At 44.0% G+C, this 26,610-nt stretch overlaps 1 protein-coding gene across 1 annotated transcript; it reads left to right on the forward strand.

The window, feature by feature from the left end:
• The first annotated feature begins 242 nt into the window (after positions 1-242).
• Positions 243-25,440, forward strand: LAPTM5 (lysosomal protein transmembrane 5). The gene is made up of 8 exons (XM_010304173.2): positions 243-428; positions 9,358-9,451; positions 18,161-18,237; positions 18,941-19,069; positions 19,579-19,704; positions 20,245-20,340; positions 23,601-23,693; positions 24,656-25,440. The coding sequence occupies exons 1-8, from the start codon at positions 342-344 to the stop codon at positions 24,728-24,730; spliced, it is 777 nt and encodes a 258-aa protein (XP_010302475.1). The 5' UTR covers positions 243-341; the 3' UTR covers positions 24,731-25,440.
• Positions 25,441-26,610: the final 1,170 nt, after the last annotated feature.

Genomic DNA, 26,610 nt, shown 5'->3' on the forward strand with positions numbered 1-26,610 from the left:
TGCTTTTGTATCTGATGATTTTTGTAGGACAAAGCTGCACCCTGCTTCAGAGCCCTCCTCTCCCCGTACATCTCACTTGCTGGACACCACCTGCCCGAAGCAGCACTTGTGCTTACATTTCCATCTGGGATGTGCAAGCAGTTAAAGATCTGTTAGAAAAGCAACACAATTTTGCTTGCTTTATTATTGAGAAATCAAAGACCTCATGTGACTTTGTAGATGACTTAACACATTTATAGACCAGGAAGGAAGTTGAGCTGCACTGCTCGCTTCGCTTTTCAGTGGAGCGGTTGCTGCAAATTCAACCTCCTTAACTCATAGCTGTGCGCAGGGAGCAGAAAATGACTGCCCAAACGACCACCAGGCCCCCCAAATGTTGCTGCTTCAACATCAAGACAGCAACAGTCGCTCTAGGGATCTTCCACATGGTAAGTTACAGGACTAAAAGGGGGGGACAGGGAGAGGGAGATGAGAAAAGAGAGGCGGAGGTGTAGTCTTTGCAGAAGGTGTAATCGTTGCAGATCACAAGGTTTCCTGACTGTTGACTTTTCTGTGCTCCCAAAAGAGACAAACCAATGATTTAAGAGGGATGGGCAAAAGAGGAGAAGGTGGCAGGGGGGAAAGGGGAAGGCAGGAAGAAATTTATTATACTGGGAGGGTTTTTTCACTATTTTTTCCCTGGCTCTCCCTGTTGGAGCTCATGGAAACTCACTCTGCTTCCTGTTTTTCCCTTGCAGCTTAATGCAAGAGCTCTGGTAAGAGGGGCGTGTAGCCTGGCCAGGGCTCAGCACGGCTACCTGGACCTGTTGGTTAGAAGCTGGGCAGAACCTTGCCAATGGAAACTGTGGGAGTGCTGAAATTACGGGTCACTGGAGGGAGGAGGGATTTGGGCCCCAGGCAAGCACAGGGCGGGTGGGGTAAAGCTGCCTCATTTCTCTCTCCATGGCCAGTTGGACACTATAGGCACCGTTTCGGTTTCTGTTTTGATCTGTGACTGTGTTCAGCTGCCAGGCAGCTGGCATAACTGCTCAGGGGTGGGCGCAGATGGCAGCGAGCAGAGGCAGCAGAGCCTGGAGGGACATTTCTTCCCATCTACCTGGTTGCACAGAGATGCTTTCAGGTGGCTTTAAGTCATACTGTGGTTTCTTGCACAGCAGAGGCACTTAGAAAAATCTCACCTGTTGTACTCGGTGTGCGTAGTCACGGGCTGGGGGCCTGGAGGGTGATAACGGTTAACGGGGGCTCTTAACTCGCTCCTTGCACAGGAAAAGTGGAGTGAGGGGAGCTGTAGCTGCAAATACGTGCTGGACATAGCAACTGTGGCAGCCATGCCACGCGTGGGAAGGACACGTTATGGTCCCTCCGCGACACCAGCCAGGTTTCCTGGGGCAGCAGAAGCAATCCAAGCTGCCTGAGCAAATCCTCACTGCAGCATAGCCCCCTCCTCTCTCACACAAAGCCAAGACAGTGGTCTGACGTGCTGGTTTAATGGTTTTTGACTTCCACGATGCTATGCCTGCATACACTGGTGGAGGATTCAACTCGTGAAATGAAAGGCAAAGAAATCTGGAGATCAGTTTAGTTGCTTTTTTGGATACTAAGAAAAATGGAAAGCATTCAGTGAATGATAGGATTTTATAAACAGGCCAGGAGCAGCAGCACTGTGGGTTGCTGGAGGGGGTGGCTGTGCTTGGGCGCAGCGCAGCATGTCTGCACCTCCCTGGTTTGGGGCAGGAGATGGTCTTGTGCCAGCCCAGAGCAGGAGAGCAGAGAAACTTGGGTCTACAGCGCATCTTCATGTGACTGCCAACTTCTTTTCCCTGGCATGACTTCAAAGCCAGGTGCTGTAGTGGCATTTCCATGGCATATTTTAATCATTTGGGGACCTCAAAAACATTACAAGGTTGGTTAAAAAAAATCATGCAATTTTATAACCTCTTTTGCTTTCTGCTTTTTGAGCATCTAGATTACACCCTGGGCAGGCTACTTGTCTTTTTGCCACAAGCTCAAAGCTTATAATCTCACTGCTTTAAAGAAAAAGAAATTGCCATATTTCCTGTGCATTCTCATGACCCCAAGACACAAAAATTGAAACATATGAAACCTGAGAGTTTGCAGCAGAGCACAAGCAATTTCTGACAACCAATTAAACATATAGCCATCACAGAGCGATGGTCATGAACTGTTTAAAAATTGGACCCTCGTAGGAAGTATAGCCAAGATCTGAAGAGGAGCTGGCAAAATTAAAGGTCTGTGCAAACGCAGGAAATACCAGCCAGGGACCTTTTCTGCATTTTCTGCAGAAGGCTACAAGCACGCCTTGCGACGTGAACTATCTGTTATCAGTAGTGAAATAGAGGTATAGAAAGTGAACTATTTTTTCCTATCTGGGAGCGTGAATCATAACAAAGCCTCCTTTGTCTTTCTCAGAAGTCAGCAAACGCTTTGAACTGAGGCACATTTTTCTAAGTGTTTCACCATGATGCCACTAACAAAAATAGAGATTTGCACCAGTGCATGATGGAAAAGAAAGAGGCACCACCTCTTGGTCCCGCTGGCTAACAGGCAAAACTTAACCAGTGACATCATATCAAAGGCGTGTTATTTCAAAAATATTTTGTGGGTCTGTTGAAGACATCAGGTGAGTTTTGAACAGCAAAAGGCAGAGAGCCTTGGAGTGAGCCTTCACAGTGCTCACGGGAAAGCGTTTGCAGAAGAGGTTCAAATGTCCATGAATGTTATCCCTCTCCTGACTCTTAGCAGTGGAGACATGGTTCAAAAAATCAGAGATTATCTGTGGTATACTTAGTTGTAGTTTATACCTTACCCTATATAAAGAAAAGGACAGGTATCTGCGACAAAACACTTAGATTCTCTGCATTTCTGCCTAAAAGAGGGTAAAAGACTGATCCTGGGCCCTGAAGCCAAGGGATGCTGCCTGGCTTGGGGTCAGCCCCTTCTGGAGCAGATTGGTCTTGAAGTGGTTGGAGTGATTCAAACCAAAGCCAGGGAGCACACTAAGTATGGCAGTATGGGCCATCAGGGGTCTAGTGCTGGAGCTACCCATTGACCCTCTTTTATGTGGGACAAGTCTGCGTCAAGCATGAATGTGACTATGAGACCATTTTTAAAACAGACTTGCCCATCACCCACAGCGTGTCTTAAGCACGTTCACAGGAAAGAACGTAGCAATAATAACTCTGCCTGATATTTTAATGAGGACCAAACTCTTACATTGTGGTCAAAGCCACCTGCATGTGTCCCCTTTCTGCTCTGCCAGGGCATGATTTGGCTTCACCCTGCACCTGAGAGATCACAAGGAACATGAGCTCACCATGGGATCTCACCATGGTTTTGGAGAGAATCCTGCAAAGCCACAGCTGGGTGCTTGCTCTGCTCTCCCTCTGCCCACATTGGTAGTCCCCAGTGCTAGGGCTTCCTGGGTGGGAAGGATCCCCATGTCTCTAAATGACAGCTCTTGTGCAGTTCAACAACCATCACAGTGACCATCCGGATGTGGCTGGTGGTCAGGAGGGTTTGGGGTCACCAAAGTTCTGAAACTTTGTGGTGGGTCATTGCAAAACCAGAAGAGTGATTACCGTAAGATATGCACAAGCATGATGTACAAAGTCAGTGCAGGACATGTGGTGCCGGGGAGCATTAGCAACTAACATGCAACTTGGGTTTAGACTAACGAGCCGGACATGCTCTTGGAGACCACGGTTGACCAGGTAAAGGATATGGAGAATGGACAGGGGCAGCCTGAGCCCTCACCTCTTCAACCCTGCTGCTGCTAGCTCCTGACAGAGTGACCGGCACTGCAGTACCAGAGTCCCTTACTCCCCAAGTCTCTGCGGGTCCCAGTGTGTCTGTACCTACTGTTTCATTGCAGTGGGTTTCCTTTACACAGAACCCCTTGGGAAACAGTTTGATTTTTTGAGAAGATTGTCTTGTCTTAGAGCTTTAAGAGATAACACAGAATAGCAAGTATTTTTTCCATACCTCTTCCTCACCTTTTTTGATCATGTAGCTGCAGCTGGGCAAAGCGAGGGAAAAAGAAAAAGGGATTTATAACTCAGCAGTGACTTGGATGATTTGCTACATCAATACTGTTGGTTTGTATCAGTATAAATTATTGCTATGGGTCCTAGTGATGAATCATAGTGATGCTGGGTGATAGTAATGCCATCAAACACAAGCTCTCAGGCTTTGTGGTGATGTCTTGTCCTCCTATAAATTAGATTTGTCTCACTGCTGATCTCTCCATAGACAGTTGAAATAAATCGTTGGTATTCTCAAACAGGGAAGAAGGAGAAGAACAAGGAAAGGCTAGAGTTGTGTGATTAGCAAAGCTTCACTGGGTCTTATGAGGTGACTTGCACGTGTCTTTCAAAGAAAGCATGGAGGAATTTGTCCTTCTGCTCATTGACTCCTTCCAGGCATGAAGCAGCTCAAGTTATTTGACATTAGCTTCCAGAACAAGGCCAGAAAGTTGCTTCTGTGCACACAGCATGGGAAGAAACCCTGCAATTCATTTGCTATTAGTCCTTGATTAGAGCCTCAGGAGGTCTTAGCAAGCAGCATGTCTACAGCTTGGTCTGGCTTCTGTCACAGCTGAGCTCTTCTCTTTGTCAGTTCTTTAACTCAAGGAGCAAAGTCTCATCTCTAGGACCTTCCCCAGGTCCAGCCCTCGCCTGTGGACGTGACTCTTGTTGGTACAGAGCTGCGATTCATTGCACCTTCACCAGGCTGTGGCTGACCTGAGAGGTTCAGCAGACCTTCTGCTGCTCCCTCGTCCTCCTGGAGCATCTCTGGTGCACAAACAAGAGGGGGAGAAGGAGGCAGCAGGAAGGAAAAAGATAAAACGTTTTGAAAGGAAACCAAATGGGAGCTAAAAGCACTCTTCACTTCATCCTACCCTGCCACAACAACCACTTTTAAATTAAAGGAAGAAAAGGCAAAGCACTGAAAGGACTGCATTTGTATGTGGTGCTATTTGCCTTCAAAGTGCTGGGTGTCACCTGCTTGCATGCAGTGCTGTCAGAAACCTTTGCAGCACCCCAATGCACTGTTGGAGCAGCATATCACTGTCCCTATTGACCCCTGTTCATTATGGCTTCAAGCTCTTGCAGAAACACTGGGTATGAAAAAACGAAGGAGCAGTCGTCACACCAAGGCCATGTGCATAAAGATAAATTATTTGGAGATTAGTCAAGCTGCACATATTTCAGAAAAGAAAGGCACATGACACAAACTCTAACAGCAGTTTAAACCCTACTGCAGCTGCAGCAAAATTATTCACCAGGGAACAGGGGCTGTGTGTGTCATGCTGTTAAGATTCTGCCTTGCAAGACACCCCCAATTTAGCTGCCTTGGTTTAACAACTGGCTCTACCTCAGTCCTACACTGTTTGGCTAAGTCACTTAATTTCCTGGTGTTAGAAATCTTTTACCAAGAAACTTGAAGCACTCCTTTTAAACAGAGGCAGCAGTAAGATAAGAGATGTCCTCCCAAAGTTCCAGTCGTAGGAGATAAAATCTGAAGGGCTGGCTGGTGGAGGGGCTGGCAGACTGCAGCCCACCAAGTGAGCTGCAAATTGAGCGATGGGAGATGAAATTTCTTATCTTAAGCCTGCCTCTCTCCTGTCGTGACATAGCAATAAGAAAGGGAGCTTGATGCTTGTCTGAGCAGTCCTGTCTGTCTGAAATGGGAACCTTTTGGTTTCTTCTGGAGCTGAAGGGTGAATCTCGAGTGAGAATATACACAGCCTTGTGGAGCAAGGAGTGCCAGGCAGAGACCACATCAATCTTTCTCTACCTTCTTCTCAAATTGAGGCGAGCAGCCCACTGCAGAGGTTTCATCACCTTGTATGTATATTCTCTGCAGGAATAAATGAGATTGTCACATGCCCGGCAGCAGCGTGTCAAAGTCAGGTGATGGAGAGGTATCTTAGTCCTCACACGGCACTTGTGATGGAGAGCCGATGGAGGGGCACACAGATCATTGTCGTTTTATCTTGTTGCAGTTCAGTGGCTTGTTATTTCTATGCAAAAACCCTTTTAAATGGAAAGTTTAAACCAACTTTCACTTTACAAGTCTTCTCCTTAATCTTTCAGGTTGGGCTTGGGTTTTCTATCTGACGTGTACTTATTTTACAGGACTGCAGTGTGTCTGGTTGTGTGGCTCATTTCAACACTTGCAAGGAAACCAGGAGCTCTTTTGCTTTACTGTTCCCCTCTTTGATAGACATTAGAGATGGTTCTTCATACTGAAGTTTAGGCTCTGACTCTGCTCTGGCTGTAAATGCCTCTGGGATGGGAGCATTTGGGATTTGATGTCCTTTGTTCACTTGTCTTTCAGGAATAAAACTGATGTTTAGGGCTCAGGTCATCCATTTTGCTCAGGCCTCCATTTAACAGAAACCTGAAAAAGCATTTTCTTCCTATATTTCCCATACTGACATTTGAGGGGTTTGACCAACAGTAGCAATAAGGGAAGTGAAATCTCTTCAGGACAGTGTACATGAAACCTCTCAGGCAAGTTACAGAACTTGACATCAGCGTGTGATCTCCATGTGTAGTTAGTTAAGAGATCCTTTACGTCCCAGGGGACGCTGTCAAGTTTAAAGAAACTTCAGACTGATGCGATTTCATCCCTGACAAGGTTCACTGCTTCCATGGGACTTCAAACACTGTTACATTAAACTGAATTCATGTTAACTTTCTTGTGTCTCCATGTAACGAGACCTAGATATTTCTCCTTTTCCTATCAGCCTCACAAACAAATTGCAAAGTTCATTTACTGCATGGCAAAAAAAAAGAAAAAAAAAAAAAAGTACTGCGTCTCATGTAACTATTGAACAATCTGATATCAGACAGGCCAGGAGAAAACATGACACATCCTTTCCTCCAACTCAGACTCTAGACAGTATTTTAGATTCAGAGGGAAGGCTCGTGGTGGGACACAGGGCCCTGGTCCCCACTGCAGCAAGAGTGCAGCTTGGTGGACGCTCGCTTTGGCAGCAAAGGGCGCTGGGGGATGTGCTACAGCTCTTCTGGAAACTGCACTTGGAACTTGTGGCACAGGAAGTTGATGAATTTGGTTTTGAAGATAGTTTCTAGGTCTCCTGCAGCTACGCAGAGACAGTGGGACAGTCTGCATTCAGTTCCTGTCTCTGCTGCAGGCCATCCCACCAGCCGTTCTTCCCTATTTCAGGGCAATGCGAAGTCTTTCTTTCCATTCCTCTTCGTTTTGTTGGCTTGCAATGTCAGCCCCAGCACATCTGACTATACATTACTCCAGCCTGAACACTGCCCGGATCTTGTATGGCACCTCCAGCCACTGCTCTGCAAAAGACAAAAAAATATTCCCCCTTCCGCTCACTTGCAGTTAGGTTTGCCTCGTCCCACTGCAGTTGCTGGTTTTGTGCTGTTCCCCACACATAAAGTTTGCAAACGCAAGTGCAGACCGCAAGTTCCGGTTTCTCCATGCCTGCATCAGTTCTTTAAGCGGTTGTTGAAATGAAAGGCTGCTATAAATATTGTGAAAAAGTTGTTTCAGCTATACACTACCCATGCTTGCTTCCTGCATCAGAGAGGGGTTCAGATGACTCACAGACAGAGGTTGCGCAGTCCAGATAAAATGGCTTCTGTCATTCACCTCTTCATGACCACCGCTTTTTTGGTGATGGTACTTTTGTTGATGGGTCCTGTCCCTGGAGAATAGTCTACAGAATGGGTGCTCCCAATGCTAGACCTGGCGTTTCTGGGGTGAAGATGGAGAGTCATGTTTGCACAGGTTTCTCCATTGTTTGCACGCCTCAGGATTTCCTCTCCTGCAGACTCAGTTCCCACCTCTCCAAGGAAAAATGCACAAGGCATGACAGTCCGTGCATTTCTCCTGGTCTGACTCCCGCTCTCTGCTCTCAAGGTGTGCCCTGTTGTTGTGGCAAGATGTCCTCCCGGACGGCGGTAAAGCTCAGGCAGAGAAGTGGCAGAAATGTGCACAGCAGCAGAGAGGTCAGAGAGCTTGTCCAGACAGTGAGATGCAGCTGCAGGGTGACAAGCCCGTGTTTCCTGCATCCTCGGGGAACGTAGGCTTTCTCCCCAACCACCCACGCTGTTAAACCAATTTTAAAATAACACAGCGCACGCTGTGCAGCTGTAGGTATGGGACTGGCAGGCCATGCTGTGCTCCAGCTTGCTACAGCCTAAAAATGCACAAGAAATGAAAGACATACCAAGCGTGAGGGAGGACAGCAGAAATCGGAGAACAAGGAAGAAAGCAATGAACAAGGTTGGATGCATAGTGGAGTCAGAAACGGGCCGCCTGACTATACAGTGCTGAAACTGTCAGTAAGGTGATGAAGGAGCAATAAATGGCGTCAGAGTAGTCCTTTACCCCGAAAAGTGTTACTTGCTCTGGCACTGCAGGCTCTGTTGCGGCCTTGGACTTGTTCTTGAATTCACAAGTTTGGTCCCCTTGGCATGTGCTGTCTGTAGCATACACACTGGCAGGGTGAGATTATCCCCAGGAGGGATGTGGTGCAGTGTCTGGCATTGTGCCTACTCGTTTCCTGGTTTTACTTGCATGGACCTGCTGTCTGAGGTGGTCCATGATGAGGTCTCCAGCCTTATGGAGGTCTTCTGCAGCCCCTGACTGCCCAGTGCCCCACATGCAGCAGGAGCTCTCCCTAACCTGGGGGTTAGAAATTGATTTTTCACTGCAGATCATCACTGTTTGGATATAGAAGTTCAGTGCTAGGACTGAGGCCACAGCTCTAGACCACACTCCATCTCACAGCTTGCTAAACTCAGAGTGGGATGAACCATGGAGTCTAGGGTTTGATAGTCCGACTTGGAAACTTGGTGGGGAAGGGAGAGAAAATCATTCTGGTTCAATTTTTCTCAAATCAATAAAAGAAGGAAAACTATTTTGCCAATGAAGTGCTATAGGTAGACTTAATAGATATTTGTTTATTCTTTTTGTGTTTCTTTTTACACTTTATAATACTATTGTTCCATTTAGCTCAATTCTGAAGCAAAATGCAATTTCAAAATGTAAAGCCAGGACTTTCTGGATAAAAAATGTTGAAACAAAACTCATTAACTTTGAAATTCCTCCACCCTCCTTCAGAAGCTGGCAGAAAAAGACAGTTAAACCCAAACCATTAATAAACTGATAACTTTTGTTTCAATGTTTCCTTGTAAAGGATTTTAAACTGTTCATGACTGTCTCCCTTGGAGACCTATCCTGCATTTAGGACTGTGGCCATTGCATGCTCCCTGGAAATAAATTTGTTGATAGGAAGCTGGCCCATGGCCCACTGAATTGTGTCTTTTGCTTTTGTTCTCCTAGGTTATGAGTGTTTTGCTGCTGATTGAGTACTCCTTGGAGGTGGCGAGCGGAAAAGGCTTTTGCAAAGACCTGGATAAGGATTACTACAGAATTGGTAGGTCACTGGGGTGCTGGAAAGCACCAGGGGTCTGTGGGGTTGAGAGGAAGTCCAAAGTCCTCCAGTGGTCCCTCTTTCTTTTTCATCAAAGAAAATTGGAAACTGGTATTCAGACCAGATAGGCCGAAAGCTCAGACCCAGAAACAAAGTTTAGACTCTAAAGATTTGGATTTTTGTTTAGGCCATGGCTGTGTTGGCTTTTTGGAGACCGATGTGGAGCCCAGTGAAGTCTTTAGTTCAGTGGGTCAGTCCCTCAGCTCAAACTCTCCAGTACCCTCATACTCCTCCTGCCTTCCCACTCCCTCTGCAATACACTTTGTATTAATCTGGCAGCCCTGGTTTCCTCTTCTCTTTCTTTTCACCAACTGTAGACCCACATCCCATGGGTGCATGGGCTACCTGACATTGCCACCAATACCCTGCCCTCTATGCCATGGAGCCATCCTCTTCTCATCATCCGTCATGCCATGCAGGGGTCTCCTGCCTCACAGTTGAAGGCACTTCAGAGTGCCACACCAGCCCACCTCCCTTTCCCCCCTGTCCCTTTGGCCCCCATCCCCAGATGTTGCCAACTGCTGGTTTTTTTTGCAGAACATCATTGGTTATCTGGAAGAAGAAGCCAGGGTGTTTTGTATCCCACAAGTAGTCCCAAGCGTCATGTTCATCACCATTGATTGAATTCCTGTGGCTTGAACTAGGAAAAACCTAGCTTGGCTTTCAGTGACCTGGCAGATTTCTCATGTGGGGTGCCATTTAAAAGAAAATAACTCCCCAAACCTCAAATATTACTTAACTAGGCTAATTTTACAGGAAGCAACAAATGCAGGGTGTTTTTTCTTTTTCTTAGTAACTTTTTGGTGTAAAACCACAACTTTAGATAACCCTTCTCTGCTGTGTTCAGAAAGACAGAAACCAGACTCCCACACGCTGCATTGTCTCTCCCTGCAGAGAAGGCTGATAGATAAAAATGCAACCCATAGCAGCAAGGACTTGCCTGTTCCCTGATTTTCCAGTGTGTCCTTCTCCAGGCTTCAAGCATGCATGGAGAGGCCCCCTGTAAGTGGAGGAAAAAGAAATCAAATACGGCAGATTCGTGCACATCCCAAACTCATTGTCCCCGGGCTATGAGTCATAGTGGAAAGCACCAAAACACGCATAGTCACTGTCTAGGTGAAGTTATTGCTACAAGATGGGTTCACATTTTTCAAAAGAGCCCAGATGGCATTTAGGAGGCACCGCTGTGATCCACCAAGGCTGTTTTGAAAAGCATCAACAGTGAGTGGAAAATGGAAATTTGGGTGAGTCCTGCTAACAGGACACCGAGCGCGGGTCTGCTGCCGTGGCTCACATCTTTCACACAGGGCATTACTTCCAAAGTAGTCCAGTCTGGGTGGGTTGGAGGCTACTTTGCTTAGCTGTGATCCACCAAGGCCCCTCTGCAGCTGTGGCTCAACTCAACACCCAATATAGACTTGCATCATGTTTGCTTTGGGAAATCCTTTCTGCAGAGCTTTCCCATTAGGGCAACATGCAATACACCCAACAGGCTCTAAAACCCAGCTGTTTTCTGGGTCAGGACAACATACGTAGGAGAATCCAGTTTTCCACTTCTGTAATATATGTTTCTAGTTCTAATTTTACAGATAAAACCTGAAGAAAATCATGCAAGGGTGACCTTAAGGTCTTCCTCCCTTCTTTGGGTTTGTTTGGTTTGTTTTGATGTATCTGGCTTGGACATGGGCACAGGTGGAAATATTTTTTCTTGATGGTAGAGTATGCACATATATTCTGAATAATGCAGTGATCTGAACTGCTGAAAACCAAACATGATATTTGCAGATCAGAATGCTTTCCCACAGATACACTTATAGAATCATAGAATGGTTTGGATTGGAAGGGACCTTAAAGATCATCTAATTCCAACCCCACCCAATTTGTCATTATGTAAAAATGACAATTGTTTTTCATTATTTTTTGCAGACAGATCATCCAAGGCCAATGATTTTTACTTTTCTTGCAATATCTAAGTAAAATATTCTTTAAAGAAAAAGAAACAAATCATTGAGACAGATTTTTCGGTTAATTTCCATATGAAACCATTATATGCTTTCTAAGCAAGATGTGCATTTCTGCAAATCTGAAGGGTTTTCTTTAAGAATAGAACAGTTCCGAGTGAAATTGGCCCCGTTTTTAACACCCTCCCCTTTTCCCACACAATCAAAATGACAGGTCTTCCCCTCCCCCTCTTCCACTGCCTCCTACACAAAAAGGAACATTTTATAATGAAATCCCCAGCACTTCCACTTGGCTTCTCTTCCCAAGCATTTCAAAGGGCTCTGCTTGGGAGATTGCGAGTGTTTTCTGATTATAGTTGGAATAAACACAGTGCAACCCTTCTGTTTCCAGAAACTAGCAGGGAAGTAATAAAGCAGTGCAAAAAGTTCAATTTTACTTCAAAACCCAGATGGAAGAGTTGGAGAACAATTTGGGGAGAGGTTCTGTCGATGCCCTCAGCATCTGCTGCTCTATTTGTAGATCCTGCCAGATTAAAGCACATCTCAGAATGTATAATGCTAATGCTGTAGTCATGGCCCAAGAATATAAACGAGGCAAGGTTTATGGGCAAAGGCTTTTCACATGATACAATAGCAAAAAATATATATAGGAGTTCTTTATCAGGAATCAGAGCACACTCAAGACTTCTCACGAGTATGTTTTGCTGCCTTGAAAAGAGGATATAGGATGGGCCTCGACTTCCACAGATATGACCAGGGAGGGGAAGCAGAATTGGGATTGTTGTAGGTTTTTGCAATTGCCAGGGTAATGGGAAGGGTGACTGGGTCAGCTGCCCTTAGAAGAGCGATGCTCTGTCCCTTGCAGCCTGCTACTCCTTGCTGTCTTGGCTTACAAGACGCCACAGGCAGCACAGGACTGAGAGCGCTCCCCTGAAATTTGTTTTTCAATGAAAGTTGATGATGAAATTAATATAAGACCTGCTGAAAATGTTGGCTTAAAATGGGAAGAAGACCCAGGTTCTTCTTTGTCCTTGGGAGCCTGGATTTTCCCACCTCTAGTGGGGTCAAACCCAGGATGTTGGCTAATATAAAGTAGATCTAAATTTACTACCTAACCAATATTTAGGAAATAACACAAGATTAATTTTGCCAGGGAGAGGAACAGGAGATGAATTTGGCTGCATGGTGATTTGGGGCATTCAGTTGCAATTTGGAAGAATTAGGTTCACATCTCTACGCTCTATCTCATGTACAGCAGAAATTTGGATGTGCATTTCCCATGGAGCCTCACCCATTTCCAGTCTATTAGAAATCTCGTCCTGGAGCTGAGAAGCCTTCCCAGCAAAAGTCTTATTGGCAGTGCGTCATTCCTGAAAGCATGTGAGCTTTGGCAGACTAGCTTTTCCTGCTGGAAAATTAAAACAAAAAAGCAATCCCCCCAAAAATATTTCAATTAAAACCTCTTCTCCAGTTCTAAGCTGCTAACATGAATGGTTTTCTGCCTTGAAAATGTTACACCCCACTGCTTGCCATAGGTCAGATCTTTAGGATGTCTTCAATTCATGCCTGTATACAGTCTAAATGTTAATCACTTTTAGTTTTCATTAATCACTTTTAGTTTTCATTAATGACTATAAAAATTGTCACTGTGGACAAAGTACAACTGGAAAAGTTGTTTCAATTTCTGTCCAGTCAGCCAAGAAAAATACCTCAGTTATGCCTGAACGCCTGTGTGCACAGCATATACCATATCCTATGCATACCATATCCTCTGCAGAAAATATTCCCTCCTTCTCTGATGAAAAGCTAAAGGGACTTCGAGGCTTCTTTCCCTCACCCATCCTGCCCATCGTTTGAATGCAGCTGTCCAGAAACAACTCCCTGCAGCTTATCAGCAGCACCAAATCAGACACTGCCGTCCTTGACAATCTGTGAATGCGACTGTTAAACCACAGCTTTATGAGCCCTGTTTGTATTTCCCATGCCAGTTTATTGGGCCATAAAATATAAAGGAGTTTCTCTGCATTCATGGGAAATATTAGGACTCATTCAATGTCCCTCCTGGCTGCATTCAGGGCAGAAACCCTGATGTGAAGTTAATAAAAAATAGACATTTGGCAAATAAATGCTCTCTCCTCCTGTTGGATGGGTGGGATTTTTTGGTACTACTTGCTAGCATTGCAAATGTCTAGTGCAGCTCTGGGGAGGCTCTGTCCTGCCCCCATTCTGGTTACACCACCTCCCCACGCAAAATGGCATTTACTTCACAGCACACGTATATTCCTTCTCATTAAATTCGCTGGGAGACTCAGGTAGTCTCAGAGAATTTGAGTAAGAAAAAGCATAAGAAAGAGCATGTTTGTTTATTTGTTGCTGCTGATTATTCCTGTATGCTTTTGCAAAAAAGGGGGACCTCAACGGGGACAAGCTCTCACCACACTCTCTGCCAGCAATAAAGTACCACTGCCAGCACGGAGATGGCTGTGGAACTGAAATATTCTTATAGGTAGGATATTCTAGGGCTATAGGAGTGAAGCAGGCTTTGTGAAGAGCAACATTTCTGCCCTGCCTGATCTTGTAATCATCAAATCAGAGCAAAAGCAAGGTGGATCCCTGGAGGTCTCCAGTCCAATCTCCTGCTTGAAACAGGTAGGGGGGTGGAACTAGATGATCTTTAAGGTCCCTTCCAACCCAAACCATTCTGTGATTCTATGACTTCAAAGTTAGGAAGCTTGCTCAGGGCTCTGTCCAGTTGAAGTTTGCATATTTCCCAAAATTAGAATTCCACAACCTCTCTTCATCCCTGTTCAAGACTGCATCACTTCTTGTAAGATTTTACTTCTTTTTATCTGGAATTTCCTTTATTGTAAGAATTGCCTCTTGTCTTCATCAATAGCCCTCAAAGAGCCAGTACACCTTCTACAGGGATAAACCCTGTTATTGTCTGAATACTCTGGTACTTTTTAAGATGCTGTAGAGGAAAACAGGTTATTCCTGAGATAGGAACACAGACAAACATGCAGGAGGAATAGAGAGGAAGATGCATTTGACATTATACAGGTGCTCAAGCTTGGTTCAAGATTCCTAAATTTTGCCCTTTTCTGAGGATTTTTAAGTACAAAAGAGACAAACATTCATCCTACAATGGCCAACTAAGCACGAAGAGCAATACTGAAGAGACTTAAAAAATACTGTCTGATATTTTTAAACAATAGATGCTGGGCTTGGAAGCGTGGTAGTCACGGCAATCTGGTCTTTAGGGTCTGCTGTGGCTGCAAGTGCTTCAAACCCCAGGGATCTACTGCTGGTCCTGGAAGGTATCTTACTGCTCTGCCAGCCCTTGCAAAGTATTTCAGGTGGCATTTGGCCTCTCCATAACATCTACTGCATTCCTATCTCATGGAGGGTTTGCACAGACAGGGCTAAGAGCCAGCAGCTACCACTATCTAAGGGAGTCACTCCTTTAGCCCATCTGCTAAATGTGCTCTCAGAAAGGAAGAATTCATTTTGTTTAAGTGAAATCTTTGATTACTGAGATCAAATCCACTGAAACATCGCTGGAACAGAGAGATCTGCTGCCAGCAGAAAGGATGACTATGTTCACTGTGAACAAATAGGAGGCAGACAGTGAGTGGAAAGTTGTTTTCTCTTGGTTTTCATTTTCTTTCCATCCCTTTGTGTCTGTAGGGTTGTGAGCTTTTGTTTCTTTGTTATTTTGTTTAGGGTTTTTTTGATCTAGGTTCTGCTTGTAAAATTCAGCTGGGTTCTGCCGGCAATTAGCCTGCAGAAGCAACGGCCAGTTGCCCAATTACTTAGCGAGCCTGCTGAGAGAGCTGGAGCATGAGACCAGGCAGAAAGCAGCAGAAAAACACAGCTGTCATGAATCTGAGGAAACACCGTGCTAAAGAGATAAATCCTCTGGGGAAAGGTTCTGGTTGTTGGTTCTGGGAGGAAAACCAGGGAAAATGGCTTCAGACAGTTTGGGGTTTAATGGGACTGGCTGTTCCCACAAAGGCTGAGTCTTTCTTCTTTGTTAAGCTCTTTTTTTGTTGTTGTTTTGAGTTTATGCTGTCTGTGTGTTAATCTTTGGTTGTGTGTGCACCAGATCACAGCCTTGTCTCTACTCTCCCGCTTCTGAAAGGTGGGTTTGGTTTTCTGCCTTGAAGCTTAGGCTCTTCCCATGACTCTCGTGAGCTGCAAAGCTATGAGCAGCCTCTTCTGCAGTAAAGCCCTTTCTCCATTTCCCTCTCTGTTCTTGTTTGGGTCTTGCTGGATTTGGGTTCCCTTTCTTTGCTATTTCCTAGGACTTCTTCTGTGTTTTGATTCTCATTGCTTTGTGGTAAACAGATCCTGCATTTGGTTTTTACCAGGTTATAAGTAAAACTCTTTTTCCTGATGTAGGTTATGTGTGTGTTGGATACTTTTGATCACTCCTTTAGGTCTTGAATGCCTGACACCTCCATGTGCAGCAGCTCATGTAGTGTTGTTCCCTCTCTTGAGATAAGCTCTTTTTGCTTCTTTGAGGGATGCAGCCTCCTCAAAGGGTTTTTCCCCCCTTTGAGTCCCAGAAGGAAGAGGCTTCTCATGCTCAGGGAAGGAAGTACTGGTCAGATCTCCTTTTTTGGCTAAAAGTTCCTTATCAGCAAATCTCATTTCTAGAGGACACTCAAGTGTGTCACTAATTCTTGAGAAGATAGTAGGGGAAGTTAAAATATGTTTTGTATCAATGCATTTAAATGAAATAAAGCGCACACTCTGCTAGCAGAGGAAGGATGTGAGGAGTGTTGCCGTTGGTGCCACCTGCCCTTACTGCCAGATGTGGCTCAGCCCAGCTGTCAGGCAGGTCCCCTACAACCCTGGAAAGGCTCCAGAGCTTCTCAGTCTCATCTTTGATTCTTTCTTCAACTGGCATTAGTCCATACCCACATTGCTTAGCAGGGCCTGGATGCAGTACTTGACAGTTTGCATATGCTGCAGCTGCTGCATCTAATGGGCACCCATCTCCTGCCAGACATCACGGGCAGCATGGGTGGTAGTCTGTCCTTCTCCAGCATGGCTCTCCCTTTGACTTGGGCTGACTGTTTGCATTTGCTCCCTCAGAGTAACTTGCCAAATTATGACATAGCTGTGACTGCCCTGATGCAAATGTTTTGTTGCTATAAACAGCAGTGTTGGTGTCATCTGCCTGAAAAGAGGGATGGGTTTTTCTGCCTCAACATCTTTGTAAATTATTTTAGTGTATTGTCAGCCAAGTTAGTGAGTTAAGGACACTTTGGTGTATGCCCAAGCACTGAAATACTCTCCTACCCACTAAAAATGTAATGTGGTACCAAAGGTAGAGGCAAACATTCTCAGCTGAGGGAGGTGGAAGGGCATTTTCATGGGAAAACAAATGGGTAATATGGAGCAGTGAAGGATTTCAGAACAGCTGGAATACATGAGGGATCCAACAGGCTAAAGCACAATTTCCAGATTTCTTTATGAAAGCAAGTGAAAGGGGTAATGGAACAAAAATAGTTAAGCACTAGATTTATTTGATAGCTATGGAATAAATTGGGCAGTTGGTGGGGGGGAAAGCAAACCTGTAATCAAACATTTCTGATGTCTGAGAAACATAACTATAGAAAGGTTCAGTTGCTTTAAAAAAGCTAAAAGTTTGGCTCTTCTAATAAAATTAAACCCTTTATTCAAGAACTTGGGAGCTGAAGACCCCAAACAGACTGTTGCTGTTTTGAACTCGAGTAAAGCAGTAAGAAAGAAATCAGAGAGTGAGTTGGAGGAGACGCTGTGAAAGACTGTACATTACACAGAGGCAGACAAAGAAATCAGCAGTGTTTTGACTTGGGAGTGAGCTTTTTTAAGAAGCAAATGAATCTTACCAAAAACATTCACACTGTCTAGACTGCTACAAAGACCACATGTGTATACTGTACCATACAGTACAAGCAAGGCGTTGGTAGTCCTCATCAGGGCAGGCTGCAATACCAAGAGGAACGTTGCTTCCTGGGAGCTGTTCAGTGGTAAGCTACTCCTGTATAGGAGACCACCTTCCTGCACCCAAAACAGCTGACAAAGCTTCAGCCCTGTAGGTAGAACTGTCTCATGTTGTTCTCCTCACACATTTATTTTTAATGTGTATGTTGCATCCTACAGCTACTGAGAGTAAAGGTGAGACATTTCACCCTGAAACTCTGTGGTCCATACCAGAGGTGGGTGGTTAAAACTCATGCTTCTTGTCTTGTGAATTTTGCAGATTTTTCGCCAAATTTCACTGTTGGTTACTTTATCTGTCTTTGACTCTCAAAATAATTTCCAACTCAGACTTATTAAACATTAACTAAAAGCAGTCTGCCTTCCCCCCCCCCGCCACACACACTTCATTTTACCTTAATACTGTAGCCTAGGATATTTAAAATTTCAGTCCAGGCAATAAAGGCTTTTGGCTCCCACATGCCTGTGCTGACAGCCTGCTCAACCCAGTGGCTAAAGAAAGAGAAGCTTTGAAGACAGATGAAAAAGTGGGTGTAGAAAGGGAAAAGAGGGTTATCTTCCAGCTGCATGGCATTCATTTCCCCATGTATACAGTTCTTTCTGTCAGGTTATCACACTCTAGTTCTTCCTTACAGGTATGATTGAATTGGGACATTAGGCTCCAGCTTTTAGTAATGGTAATTACTCTTATTACTTTTAGCTGATGTCATCACCAGTTTCCTGTTGATCATCATGTTGTTTGTCATCAGCTTCAACCTCCTCCTTGGTGTGGTGAAGGTATGTCCTCCACAAATGACGTTTAGCTGCTGGCTGAAGCCTCTCTGAGTTAGGAGGTATTAGAGGAGGGGACTCAGTGAAATGAGTGAGTCACTGAAATGACTCAGGATGCTCACTGAAAATGCTGAAATATGATCAAAAAAGCAGATAAATATCTCTGCTTTCTTACAGAGGAGGAAGGCAGTCTCAGGCTCATCTGCAAGGCTGCTAACTGCCAGATTTACCAAATCTGGGTGATATTTCCATCAAGACCTTTTTGTGTTAAGGAATGGAAATGCTATGATTTGGAAATGTTGTTTTATTGCATCATTTCCTTGCTCTTTTGTAAGTCAGATCCTGGAGGGGAACTGTAACTCCCCTATTACACTCAGAAGAAATGATCACGCATTGGTGTGGGAAACCAGCTTTCTCTATAGTGGTAAACTTTGGGGACAGCTGAACAACAGCTGTGATGAAATCAAGTGCCAATGTCATATAATGAAAACTCATAGAAACTTTCCAAGGGGGTAAAAAAAAAAAATCAGAGTTGATGCCCTTTATTGTTTCTGAATCAATTGTCATCAAAGTATGTGGAATTAGATGCAGAAATTCCAGGAAAGTGTTCATTCATGGAGTACCTTAATATAAGCCCTTTCAGGTATTGATAGCTGGTCTCATTCTCCCCTTTAGAATAGAAATAACTGGCATTGCTTTTCTTTCTCAGAAGAGGGAACGTCTCCTGATCCCGTTCCTTGCTCTACAAGTCATAGACTTTCTCCTCAGCCTCCTAACAATGTTCAGTTCCTACCTACAAGTCCCAGCGATTGTTTCTGTGTCCTCCCTTAGCCACACGGTAGGTAACAGCTCACTTCTGGGGTGCTCTTCTCTGTTCTCTGAGATGGACGCTGATGCGTAATGTTGGAATAAAGCATCATTGTCTTGGGCCGTGGTTCTTCATGGCAAGGCAGGTCCTACATGGGCTGGAGACAGGATGCAATCCTTGGGGGCTAAAGGGTGTGCAAGGAAAACTAGTGACAGCTGGGACATTGTTTAGTTTCCCATGTCTGGGAATCTTCCTGTTGATTTTCTGTCTCGGGGCTTTGGGGAGGTTGTTCTGGGTGTGCTAATGCTGGAGATAAGCTAGGAATATCACTGCTCCAGCTAGAGACCTCTTCTGAGGAGCTTGTATAAATCAGCCCAAAAAGATGGTTTGCTCATCATTTGGCTAGTACAAGTGAATTAAACAGCTTAGTCTGTCAGTGTGAACAAAGCACAGGCCCTGTGTAAAATGGGGAGAAAATCTATAGAAGTGACGCATCTTGTAATCATAACAAAATTCCCCGTTCCCTGTCCTTCTTGCAGCAGGGACGCTCGAAGATCCCTTTCCTGGCTCTGCAGCTGCTGGACTTCTGCCTGAGTATTCTCACTCTCTGCAGCTCTTACATGGAGGTCCCTACCTATCTCAGCCCCAAGTCTTCAGACAACGGGGTAGGTAGTGAGCAAGCCCAGCTGATTTGTCATGCTGTGAACCCCTATGAAGTTTCTTTCAGTGGCTGTTAAGCAATAATAAACTTTCTCTGATCTCTGTGGTATACCCAGAACTGCTCTGTTTGATGACAAAAGAGGATTTTCCATATGTTATCACCAACACGGTGTTCTTGATTGACAGCTTGCTTATGCGTGTGTTTCTTAAAAGTACACCCTGTTTTCTTGTAAGAATCTTATGGATGCAAATTGCAGAGCAAAATGATTTGGATAGAGCCTGCCTGCATACATTGAAAATGCATCAACTTTTCATCTTTATTAAACAGTCATACTTTTAGTGCTCATTTAAATAGTCTTCTGAAAATCTTTGCCAAAAGAGTGCAAACAGTAGGAGGAAAAATCTTTCTGATGAGGAAAGGAAGGTGGCCTGCCCCTTCTTTCTGAGAGGCAGGCTGAGAAACTTGCTGGGTTATCCACCACTTTGTGTGACCCTGGTAGAGGGAAGAAGCATTTATGACTGAGATCGTCTCCCTCTTTTCACAGAGCTTTTTGCCAACCCTGGAGAAGTTACCAACCGAGGAATATGCCAAAGTGATGGTCACCTTCACCATTGCATTCATTGCTGTCCTCTTCCTGAAGGTAAATGGCTGGAGGGTCTGGTGAGGCAGAAATGAAGCTCTCTTGCCTGGGGGATACATTTTACCTCTCTCTCAAGTCTGCCAGGGCATTGGAAAGTCTCGTTGGTCTCTCCTTGGGCGTAACAGGAGCTATGCCTCAGTGTAGTGTCTGAGGCAGGTCTAATATTCAAATCACTGGTTTCATGCTTCTGCAGATGTGAGCTATAAAGCAAAATTTCTCTCATATCCGGAAACTACTACTGCCCATTCATCTCTAGAAGATGTTTAAAAACAAATATAGGAAACTCTTCTGCTATTGTGTGCCAAAATAAATTAAGATCATTAAGCAGCAGGTTAGATCTTCCACTTGGGTAAGTCGCTATATCCGCACTGATGTAAGTAGAGTTATGCACACTGATACCCTGAAATTTAATTAAAACCTGTAAGCTGCTGAATCCTGCTTACATCTCAGGAAACTCCACTGTGAGATGGTTTCTATTCTTCTTGCTTCAATGGATCAGAGAACAGGTTTTTCACTGTGGGGTTTCAGACCAGCTAAGAAAACCAGATCTTTCCAGGTACTTAAGCAGATTCTGTCACAGTGAAAAATGCTACTTCTTAGTTGGAAAGTATTTTTTTATTCAGAGTCTTCCCAGGTGGCCAAACAAGCCAATGTAGAGTGGAGTGTCTTGTATGATTGCACTGCAAACATGACTTTAGCATATCTTTTAATAACTGCATAAACTGAGCAATGGGAGTGGAGATAACCCTGAAACCCAGCTGGCATCATGGGTCTTCAGTAGAAATCTCATTGACCTGGCAAATCAGTGTATTTGAATTTTCCACACAGTTAGCTACAAGACTACTTAACTTGCAATGGCTTTCGTGCTGGAGTTTGTAGGAGGAGGGCTGGGGAAAGGATAATTTAAAAATGGACAGGCACAAGTACTCCTTGGTCTACTAAACTCCCCAAAACAAGTCATTAGGAACCCCATCCTTTAAACTTAGTGACAATCCCTCCTCTCTCCCATGTCTAGCAAAACCATTGTCATGAGAGAGTTCCTTCCAAATGATAAAGATCTGGTGAGGAACATTGCAACAACATGAAACATTTTAGAGCTAAAAAGGCCGCTTGGCCAATTTAGGGCTCATCGTTTTCAGTTCACTGAATGCTTACACCAAGGTAGCATCTAAATATGTTGGACTTGCCCAGGATCTTTTTGCATAAATTGACTTGTTTAATGACCCATTGCAAGCATTTATTGCTCACACACTAAAATGTTTTTTCTGTGTATCTGGTGCTGTTTTCCTGCCAACTTGCAATTACTGTCCTCAATTAGTTATTTGCATCCCACATCATAGTGTAACTCAGCTAGAAGTTTGTCTGTCAGATGAAGAAGAGACAGGGCACCTGCCCACTGCATGCCTCTGCCAGTGACCTCATATAAGACCTGCAAGACCTTGTTCACCCTTTTGGCAGGAAATATTTGTCTGACAATGCTATGGGGATGGTAACGCTCCTCTCCCTCCCTTCTCTCATATAACACCACCCTTTGCAGGGATCATGTCTTATTGCTACAGCGGAAGTCTCTCCATGCAATTTCACAGCTCCTTACCAGTGTGGTAGGCTGGTTATATGCTTGCTTGTAGAGCCCCAATGATGATACTACCAGATGTTCAAGTCTAAATTCCTCAGAGATGCAAAGTATTCAAAGGGCAGAGTGAGCAAAGGGGTGATGCTTACATAGCGCCATTAGGGCAGTCTCCCTTGCTGATCTGTGTATCCACAAGTAATCTTTATCTCACCTAGGTGTCATAAGTCATCCCCCTCCATGACCATGATGATAAGAATGCAGAAACCAAGGAGAATAAAACATTTCTGATGGGAAATGAAAGAAAGGGTTTAACATAATTACTTCTGAAGTAGCTCGCTTCCTGACCTCCAGGACAAGCACCCCATCCACTTACAATGTCAACAGCTGCCAGAGAAGTTTTCCCTCTTCAATTCAGTGTGGAGAAGGGTATCCTACAGTGACTCTTCAATATTTTGAGTTAGCCGGTAATGGGATGATCCCAAGGTCACTGGCTGCCTTTACATAAGCTGCATGTACTAATGTATTCTGCTCAAACCTGCTATTGCTTGCAGCAGTCTTAGCTGAAGTCAACTTCATTGAGTTCGGTGCAGATACTGGATTGGCACTGCAGCACACTCTTCCAGAATCAAAATCAAAGAAAGGATTTTTTTGTTATATGATTTCTTTGTTTTTAATTTATTGGGGTTTCTTTCATGGATGAGCGGGGTTTTTTGTACCATTTATACGATGGCTTCAGTGTCTTGCATGTTTGCTCTCCGTACAAAGTGACTTTAGGAAGGGGGAAGGTTTTTGCAGTATTCCCTAAAGGTGGTCAAAGCTTGGATTTACCTCCTCATTTCTAGAAGTTTGGTTGAGAGATAGATTCCTTCAACTCAGATACTTCATTCCTTGTTCTTGTTCTTTGTCTTGGCTTTGTGTCAAGACAAACAGTCCTCATTGTTCTAGGAAATCCTAAGCTACATGGCTTGCTCTTGAGGCATATAACTCCCTATGTTCCTTTGAAAATGCCAACTGTTTTTAAAATAGAGTCTTACGCCAATAAAAATAAGAGGCACACGACTTCGCCTCACTGCACAGAGTAGGGAAAATATTTATTTAATATGGTATGTTTCACAGGCCTTGCTTATTTTCTTGTGCCACAATCCATCAATCGATCCATTTTTCTCAGAAAAGCTCTATTTATTGCATCTTGTAACTCTGTGAGGTGCAAGGCGATCTTGTCAGAAAAGTGTAACTATTGCAAGTATAGAATTTTGTTGAATGAGCTGACCTTTTAGGTCAGTCCTAGTTGACCAGGGAGCCTTGGATATCTGGGAGGTGGATGTTGTGCCCAAGGGGCTTTTCTGAGACATTCAAACTTTGTAGCCTGCTCAGAAAAATAACATGAAAGACATGCTATGCTTTCCTATACCTGATGACATTGTGCTCTCAGATGTCTTAAGAGCGTGCTTTATACTTAATGGTATTACTAATCGTATTGACTTCCCACGCCAGTGTACTATTCCAAATACATGAAGTTGTCACCTTTCTAATGAAGGATCAAGAGAGACGGATTTAAGACCTTGGTACACATGGTCCCAGACTTCTTCCTCCAGAGAAGAGAGTAGGACAATAGCAGGCTGATGGCAAAAGTGGAAATGCTCTTGTTGACTTGCAATGCAATGGCAGACTTCCCTTTCCTTTTCAGGCCTATATGTTCAAATGTGTCCTGAGCTGCTTTAAGTATATAAAAGCCAGCAAGAGAGAGGAGGCCAAAGTTGACTCGCAAGCAGTTGAAAAGGTGAGTAAAGACTGCTTCAGCTTTATACCATGAAAAGGCATGGTTTAGACTGATGAGATGCATGATGATCCTTACTTTTGCTCTTGGTGGACTGAGAGACAGTTTGACCCTTCAAATGTGCACTATCAGGTACTAATCAGTTTCCATTTATATTATATTCTTTTAACTTTACTTTTGTATAAAACCTTTCAAAGTCAATGGTATCTGCAAGAAACCTGAAAATCAGGCTTCTGGGAAAGCAGATAAATGGAAATATATCACTTTTATTCTCTGATCCAGAGATGTGTTTTTAATTTCAGTTGAACTTTGGTTTCTGTGCCTAATAGTGCTACCCATGTTTAAAATTAAGTTTGTCTTCACCTTTCACTGGATCAACGTCTGAGAGATTTGGTGCATTGCCCTTCATCCTAACAATTTGCTAAATAATGAATATTAATGTCCTTCAATTACTGATGATCTCTTTAGTAGTAGCATCCAGCTGCTGTGACACAATGGAAAGGTATCGAAGACCTTCCAAAAATAAGAGATACTGAAAAGATGGATGAGAAGTAAAGAGGAAGAATATGGAATGCTAAGTGTAGGCATTTGTCTTGTTGAAATTTGCCAAATATGATAAGCCTTGTCTTGCCAGCAGTGTGTGCCCCTGCTGTGCATGCATCATGGCCCTCTGCAGTGAACTGAGCTTAGCTTCTCTGCTTAGGCAATGGGGCTTGTATTCTCGACATTAAAGAGCCTTGGTCCATTTATTGCAGCCATGCTTTGGGAGAAGGAGGTGGGACTGGCAGCAGAGTGGTTATAAAGTGCTGACCTCTAACTCTTCTGGATTTCTGCCCTTTATCTCTTTCAGCCCATGTGGTTCTTTTACCCTGCTTTGAACTAGGTAGAGAAACACATTCAAGATCAAACCCACTTGAAACCCTTCATGTGATCCCCAGAGCATAATTAATGGTCTTCTCTTTCAGGCTGTGCTGCCATCATATGAGGAAGCTTTAGAGTTGCCTTCCAAGGAATCCCCACCACCCTATGTAGCAGTCTAAGCTCTACTCGTGGAGAGAAGATGACATCTGTGGCTCTTACCCCTTCTGTCAGATAGTCAGCCTCATTGAGAAGTCCTTACTTTATAGCAGTATCATGCTTATTACAATCCATCTCACTTTATGAGCCTACAAAGAGTAATGGTGAACCACTGGAGTTGGTACCTTGTTCTGTACTGGCAGTTTTGACTTGGTACTACCAAGCTGCAGTGTTAATTTTAATAAACATGGCACTAGACATCACAGAGGTTCCCATCACTGGCCTCTGACATCTGGCTAATGTGAAGTGTAGGCACTGGCCTGAATCCCTTGTCAGGCTTGCTTTATGCCAGTAAGATGCTGTTTCTCATCTGTCTCACACCTAACTTGGCAGCTGAGACATTTAGGAAGTGGAATGGAGGGAAAACAGGCAAGAACCTTTTTGCTGAGATAGTCCAACCCTGAAGCTATGCTAACCAGCATCTTTTAATGAGGACCCTACAGGAAAGAGATCAGCAAAAGAATGAAGATACCAAATGAACTATGATGCAGCTCTCATCCTGTCTGCTTGTGGTGATGATCAATAGTGTGTACTCCAGAATGTACGACATGCTAGAATTGTCACAGTATTGCTCTGCCATTTTATACCTGAGTGTTTGCATTTTTTTTTCGCTTTTAGTGTGACTTGAAAGATGAGTTTCAATTAAAAAAAAATAAAATGTTAATGGCTTCAATATTTTGCTGTCTGATTTCTGAACAATGCTGTCCTTGCTGTCTCAAGTATGTCATGAGGAAACAATAGTTTGCTTTCTAAAAAAAAATAGTTAGCAAAAATGGCTCTTTGGGCTTAGGATAATGTTATTTTTTAAAGGAAAAGATGACATTTCTAACAGCCAACCTAGCAATTTCATCTAAAAATCTAGCTTGGTACTTCCTCTTGTACATTATTACCAGTGATAAAGATCCTGCCGCAGGCATGCTTTCTGTGTCATGTTCACAACTGACTCCGATTGCACAGGTCAGTCTCTGGTGATGTTAGTGAATAATGTTGCTGATGACAGATGAGAGGTAGCTGGAAGGAGCAGCTGCTCACCTTTTTTGATCATTGCCAGCTTTTTAAAACAACTCTATGAAAGTGTAATTTGGTCAGTAGTAACTATTCCAGCATTATTCATGATGTGGACCACAGCCTGGGGTCTTTGTTCCGCTCTGAAACAAAACAACAAACTTCAATGGAAGATTTGCCAAAGTATAAATAAGAAATTTTAGTGCTGCCCCATGCTCTTTTCACTGGATGTGTATTTATGTATATGAGGGTGAAGATAATGATGTTGGTCATATACTTTTGGTCTGGTTTTCTCATCACTGAAGAAGGGTGATGATTTCCTTGTTCTGGGGATCAGGATACTCAACAGGCATGAATTCTGGAAGGGTGTATCACAATAACATCTTAATGTCTCCAATGCTTTTAAACATGCTTAAAATCACTCACAAAAGTACAAACCCCTTGAATTCTTCAAGCAGAAAAGAATTTTTGTGACCCTGAATCTGGCAATTGTTTAACTATGACCAGAGAGCAAGAGATCAACCCAAAATTCAACCAGAAAAACTTGCAGAAGCATGTGAAGAACCCAGCTTCTTGCATCAAGGTCCAGCCTAGTCTCTTGCTTAATTAGGTGGAGAGATAAAACATTATCTTTGAAAATATGAATAATCAATAGATTACAGTACCTTCCAGACATCACCTGTCAGCCCTCTTGGTCATAGTCCTGAAGACCAAGCCAGATGCTGAAACTGGGCTGCTTCTCATCTCTCACCAGCTACCTGCCCACCTTGGTTGCAGTGCTCAAGGCCAGGGCTGGAGGAGGCCATGGGGTGGGATACCTGGGTGAAGCTTCTCTCCT

This window comes from Balearica regulorum, chromosome 22, assembly GCF_011004875.1.
Source record: "Balearica regulorum gibbericeps isolate bBalReg1 chromosome 22, bBalReg1.pri, whole genome shotgun sequence".
Lineage (NCBI taxonomy): Eukaryota > Metazoa > Chordata > Aves > Gruiformes > Gruidae > Balearica > Balearica regulorum.

What these genes read in the sequence shown, in the direction of transcription:
- LAPTM5 (XM_010304173.2), top strand. Translation starts at nt 342, where the DNA reads ATGACTGCCCAAACGACCACCAGGCCCCCCAAATGTTGCTGCTTCAAC. An exon ending in CTCTAGGGATCTTCCACATG is followed by an intron (nt 429 to 9,357) that starts GTAAGTTACAGG and finishes TTGTTCTCCTAG; the next exon opens with GTTATGAGTGTTTTGCTGCT. An exon ending in TGTCCTCCCTTAGCCACACG is followed by an intron (nt 19,070 to 19,578) that starts GTAGGTAACAGC and finishes TCCTTCTTGCAG; the next exon opens with CAGGGACGCTCGAAGATCCC.